The sequence below is a fragment of the Petaurus breviceps genome, unplaced genomic scaffold (genome assembly GCF_028583685.1).
Source record: "Petaurus breviceps papuanus isolate PSGF00001 unplaced genomic scaffold, PetGlider_PUasm1.0 91133, whole genome shotgun sequence".
Classification (NCBI taxonomy): Eukaryota; Metazoa; Chordata; class Mammalia; order Diprotodontia; family Petauridae; genus Petaurus; species Petaurus breviceps.
In genome coordinates this window covers 65,735,554-65,741,266 of record NW_027187419.1, presented here as the reverse complement: position 1 = coordinate 65,741,266, position 5,713 = coordinate 65,735,554, and the positions used below count along the sequence as shown (strand labels likewise).

Sequence of the window (5,713 nt, the reverse complement as noted above, 5' to 3'; positions counted from 1 at the left end):
GGGGGGGCGATGCTCTCTTACCTGGCCCGTACATAGCTGGAAAGGATGTTGGGAAACAAAGTTTCCCTTCAGTCGACAGTTGGTGTGTTTCTGCTAGCAGGGCTCAGGACGCTAGGATCCTTTGCCCGGACTCATTCAGCAGCCGGCTTAGATCTAGAGGGCCGGAAGTCAGGGTCCAGCGCTTTTATTGTAACCCGTCACCTTGGAGACTCGGGGACACGTCCCCAACACCTGGCTCTACGTGGGCGCCACGCGATCACTGCTCATTGTGTCTCAGTGACTTTTCCTGAGCTGGTGGCCGGTGAGTTGTAGTCTACAGAGCAGGCTGTCTCTGTATGTTGGGGACGAGTGGGAGGGGAAGGTGACACTGCTGTCCCCACTTCCATTGCTCACCAACTCTCTACTAAAACTCTCAGCCAGCTCAGAGTTTTGAGGTCGCTGGCTCAATTCAATTGAAGTTACTCTAGAACCTAAACCAATCCACAGCCTAGAAATGGATCATTTCCAGTATGATCAATGGAAAAAAGGTGTTGGAAGTCTAGAGGTAATCTTTTGATAAATCCTTGTAGCCATTTTCCTGTTCTGTGTTGTTGTTCAGTCTTCAGTGACCCTATTTGGGGTTTTCTTGGCAAAGGTACTGGAATGGTTTGCCATTTCTTTCTCGACTCAATGAGGAAATTAAGGCAAACAGAAAAGTTAAGTGACATGCCCAGGGCCACACAGCTCATAAATGGCCAAGGCCACATATGAATTTAGGTCTTCCTGCTTCCAGGCCCAGAAATCTATTCCCTACATCACACAGATGTCCTTCCTGCTCTGTAGTTATAAGAAAAGACCATGATAATCAACTTGTCATATCAGCCTTGACCAGACAAGATGCTTTTCCTGGCCACCATCATCTCATGTTTGCAAAATACAAGATTGCCACAATTAGCTGTATGTGGTATAGGATATTTAGATATGTTATTATTACCATTGCCCACAGATGAGGGAACAGAATCCCAGAGAACTGATGTGACATCCAAAGTCACAAGACTACAACAAATGCAGTGCTGTATAGAGGAGTGAATGGATTTGAATTACCTTTGTCACCATGAGCAAGTCACTTAAAGTCTGAGCCTTGGTTTCATCTTAGTAAAATGAGACAATAACCTTTAGTTCTAACCACATAGGGCTTTTACAAGGAACAAATGAGATAACATAGGTGATTTTGTGTAATCCTGAAAGCTCCATCTATAATTGTCAGAAACTACTAGCTACTATTGCGTTGTAAACAATCACCATTTATTAAATGCCTACTATGTGCCAGGCATGGTGCTAGGCATTGAGGATACAAGTACAAAGAATGGAATAATTCTTACTTAGAAGGATCTTAGATACTAATGAAAGAGGCAACAAGTACATACATTAGCATATTCAGCATAAATATATACAAAGTCATTAACTACAAGGTAATTTGGAAAGGAGCACATAGGGACCAAGAATTGCTTCATGCAGAAGATGATGCTTGAGTTGCATATTAAAGGAAAAAAGGGACTCTGGGACTTTCAGAAAAAGAAAAAGAAGAGATAGGAAAAACAGTACAGAGTCCTATCTGGAAGACAGGACCTCTTTTCTAGCCCTGTCTAACACAAACTAGCCCTTTGTGACCTCTTTAGGTCTCAGTTTCCTCATTTGTAAAATGAGAGAACTGGACAAAAATTAGGGGTGGGGAACCTGTGACCTTTAGGCTTCTAGGTCCTCAAGTGTGACCTTTTGACTGAATCCAAACTTCACAGAACAAATCCCCCCCTCTTTTTTTTTAAAAGCAATCGGGGTTAAGTAACTTGCTCAAGGTTACAAGGCCAGTTATTTCTGGGCATGGTGCTGAGTGTCTGAGCCCAGGATTTGATCTCTAGGTCATCCCAACATTAGAGCTGGTGCTCTTACTCGCTGAGCCACCTGGCCGCCCCTACAAATCCCCTTTAATAAAAGAAATTGTTCTGTAAAACTTGGATTCGGTCAAAAGGCTGCACCCAAGAACCTAGAAGGTCACATGCTGTGTTGAGGTGGCAGGTTCTCCAACCCTGGACAAGATCTTCAACATTTCTTCCAGCCTAAACACTGTAGAATTTCTTCTTTTTCTTCATTCCCATGGCTACTATAACCTCTTGAACACAGTGGTTGTAACATTATGTCACCCTTTGGAAAGATCTATTGTATGTTTATTTTTTTTAATTAAATTGAATCAGAATGGAAATCACTGTGGATAACCTGTGCAATTATTCCTAAAAGGTGAATCAGACACACATTCTTAAATATCAAAGAGTAGACATCAAAATTAGTGTCTCAAGTATAATAACAATCACTCACATTTCTACAAAACTTTCCAGTTTACAAAGTGCTTGAACCCACAGGTTCACAAGGTAGGGGATGATAGGATTATTATCACCATTTTGTTGATGATAAAACTGAGACTCAGGGAAATGAATGATTCATCCATAAGCACATCACTAGTAAAGCTAGTGCCAAATGCAGTCTGACTTCAAAATCCCAGTGTTTTTTCTAGTGTACCATATCGCCTCTCACATAACCATGCAGTTTTTTTTTTTAAAGCAATAGGGGTTAAGTAACTTGCTCAAGGTTACACGGCCAGTTATTTCTGGGTGTGGTGCTAAGTATCTGAGCCCGGATTTGATCCCCAGGTCATCCCAACACTGGAGCCAGTGCTCTTACTCACTGAGCCACTGGCAGCCCCGATAACCATGCAATTTTAAAACTGAGTCATAAGGAATATACTTGAAGGAATGTTCTTCATATTATAATACTTAGGACATTATTGACACTCCACATATTTGAATCATTAATAGGAGAAAACATGGCAGAGAAAAATCTTCCAGGAATATTATTTAAAGGAAACTCTAATTAAAATTAGATTCTAGTTACACTTTTGACACTGGGAAGCTATGTGGGCTAGTGAATTAACTAATCTGGGCTTCAAAAATTGGGCAGTTCAAAGGCTTATTGCCACACACTCACACACACACATACACATCCATATATATATATATGGATGTGTATATGTGCATATCTGTATACATGTACATATAGTGTGTATTTATATATGTACACGTACATGCATATATCGTGTATATGTAGTATATGTACATATGTAGGTTTATAATGTTGTGCATTTATATATTAATATGTTTCATGTGTGTATATATGCATATACATGAACAAAAGACAGGTATATGGGTCAAGAGGAAAACAATATCATTGTTTCCTAAGCTTAGTTTTTGTGCTTACCCACATTCACATGAATTTGCAAATTAATAATATTTATATTCAAATATAAAATTCTTTGTTTGACTTTTAAAGCTCTTCATAATATTCCCCTCCCCCTAACCTTTCCAGTCATCTTACTCTCCCCAACCCCATTCTTTGGAAAAGGCATTCTATCTTCTCTTCCCTGGGCATTTTCACTGGTTGTCCCCCATACCTAGAATTCTCTCTCTCCTTATCTCTGCTTCCTGACTTCCTTCAAGCCTTAACTAAAGACTCACCTTTTGCAATAAGCTTTTCCTAATCTTCCTTAATCTTAGTTTTTCCCTTCGAAATAATCTTCAATTTATCCTGTCTGTATCTTGTTTGTACATAGCTGTCTTCACCACTGGACTGTGAGCTCCTCGAAAGTAGGGACTGGGTTTTGATTTTTTTGTTTTTTGTTTTGTTTTGGGGTTTTTTTTGTCTTTCTTTCTATGGTCTCCCAGGGATTCTTAGCACAATACCTGGCACACAGCAAGCACTTAATATATGCTCATTGACTAGACTTTACTTGGTAAGATACAAAGTATTTTAGGGGACCCAGAAAAAATATATAGTGATTTAGACCCACACAGCTTGGTGGAGCTTCTTTGATAAGGCCTCCTTGAAACAATGCTGAGTAATGGAATAACATAGTAACTGGCATACAGTGCTTTAAGGTTTGAAAAGTACTTTGCATACATTATACCAATTGACTCTCATAACCGAATTTAGTGGGTTATTAGGGCTTTTAAACCTTACATCAGATAGAAGCTTGGGACAAGAAAACAATATGGATCTTCCCAGTGAGAAGAAGAAAGTTTAGCCCAATGGCTTATTTGACATTTATCTGGGGCGGGGGGGGGGGGGGGGGGGGGGGGGATGGCTCATAGTTTCAACTATGAACAAAAGAACTATAGCTGCCTTTGTCAGGGAGAGGCTTTCTAGTCATTGTAGCCTAGCAGAGCAAAGTCAAGATGCCTAGTAAGTGTCTGAAGAGATGAAGTCCAGGAGGTAATAGCAAAAAGAAGCTCAGCAGCCTTGAGACTATTAAAGACACAAGACTGGGAGTCCAGCAGAGCACTCTCTAACAACGACTACTTAAGACTACTAACAAGAAGCAATGCTTGGTAGAGATGACATGCCACATGCTCAGCACAGAATGGGCAGACCCAAAGAGAATAATGTGATAACATTACCAGAAGCATGAATCACCCTCTACCATGTGCTCTGGACACATATGTGTCTTATATGCCCCTCCACAAATGTTCCCTACATGTATCCACCTTTCATGCATATTTGTGAGTACTAAGTATGCCCCAAATTTATGGAGGAAATGTCCTATTGCTACTTTCTCACCTATTTTATTAAATATTCTTTAATTTACACTGATTATGTCCTCTACCTCACTAGTAAAAGCAAAAGCATCAATAGGGGCTTGTGAAATAGGGTTTTTGAATGGATATGTACCTATAGGATGCCTTGAACCTTGGATAATATTTATAGAGGGCTTGCATAAAAGAGGAGGGTACCCTGGGGGGGCTATGTAGTATTAAAAACTATTAAAAGGCCTTGCTCCTAGTCCCAACTCTGCTACTGAGCTGTGTGACTATGGACAAGTCATTTAACCTTTCCAGGTTTCCATTTCTTCATCCATAAGACAAGGTGATTGGATGAGACTGGATGAGAGGAGATCCCTTTCAATTCAAAGGTTCAATTATTATGACTAAACTATGAGTCTATTGTTGTTTAGTCATGAAGTAGTCATGTCCAACTCTTTGTGACCCCTTTTGGTTTTTGGGGTTTTGGGGGCAAAGATTCTGGCCTGGTTTGCCATATCCTTCTCTAACTCATTTGACAGATGAGGAAACTGAGGCAAACAGGGTTAAGTGACTTGACCAGGACCACACAGCTAGTAAGTGTCTGAGGCTAGGGTTGAACTCAGTTCTTCTTAACTCCAGGACCAGCACTCTTATCCACTGCATCACCCAGCTGCCCCTATGAATCTGCATTAGCATCTAAAATAAGACAGCAATCACAACAGATTCCCTTCTGAAATTGATAGTGCTAGTAAAAATGGCTTCATTCATGAAAAATATATTCTAAAATGAATGGGAAGCCTATAGAATTTCCAAAGAGTGCTTGTCAATAATCGCTTGCACTTGTAAAACAGTATGACTATTCTGTGGTTCATTCCTTTGAAGAAGCATTTCTATTTCAATATTTATATGAGGGCATCATGTTAGCCCTTTCTATTGTGATGTGAGGAGTGTTTCTGCATATGTCATTTCGTTGTCCAAGGCAACCCCTTTAAACAACGAAGCTCATTTGTTTTCAGGCTCTGGAAATATCACTGTGAGGGTGGCTGAGCGGCCCAACCATGAATTCCTATTATAGTGGCATTTATTTAATACATAGCACTTCTAAT

The 5,713-nt window shown here is 40.2% G+C and overlaps 1 protein-coding gene across 1 annotated transcript in view; it reads right to left on the bottom strand.

Annotated features, from left to right (window-relative positions):
• TEX26 (testis expressed 26) overlaps positions 1 to 409 on the bottom strand; it is a 48,307-nt gene extending 47,898 nt beyond the window's left edge. The window contains exon 1 of the mRNA XM_069079693.1: positions 22 to 409. Within this exon, the coding sequence (XP_068935794.1) occupies positions 22 to 34 (13 nt within the window). The 5' untranslated portion in view covers positions 35 to 409. The remainder of the gene's footprint in view (positions 1 to 21) is intronic.
• Between the last annotated feature and the right edge of the window lie 5,304 nt (positions 410 to 5,713).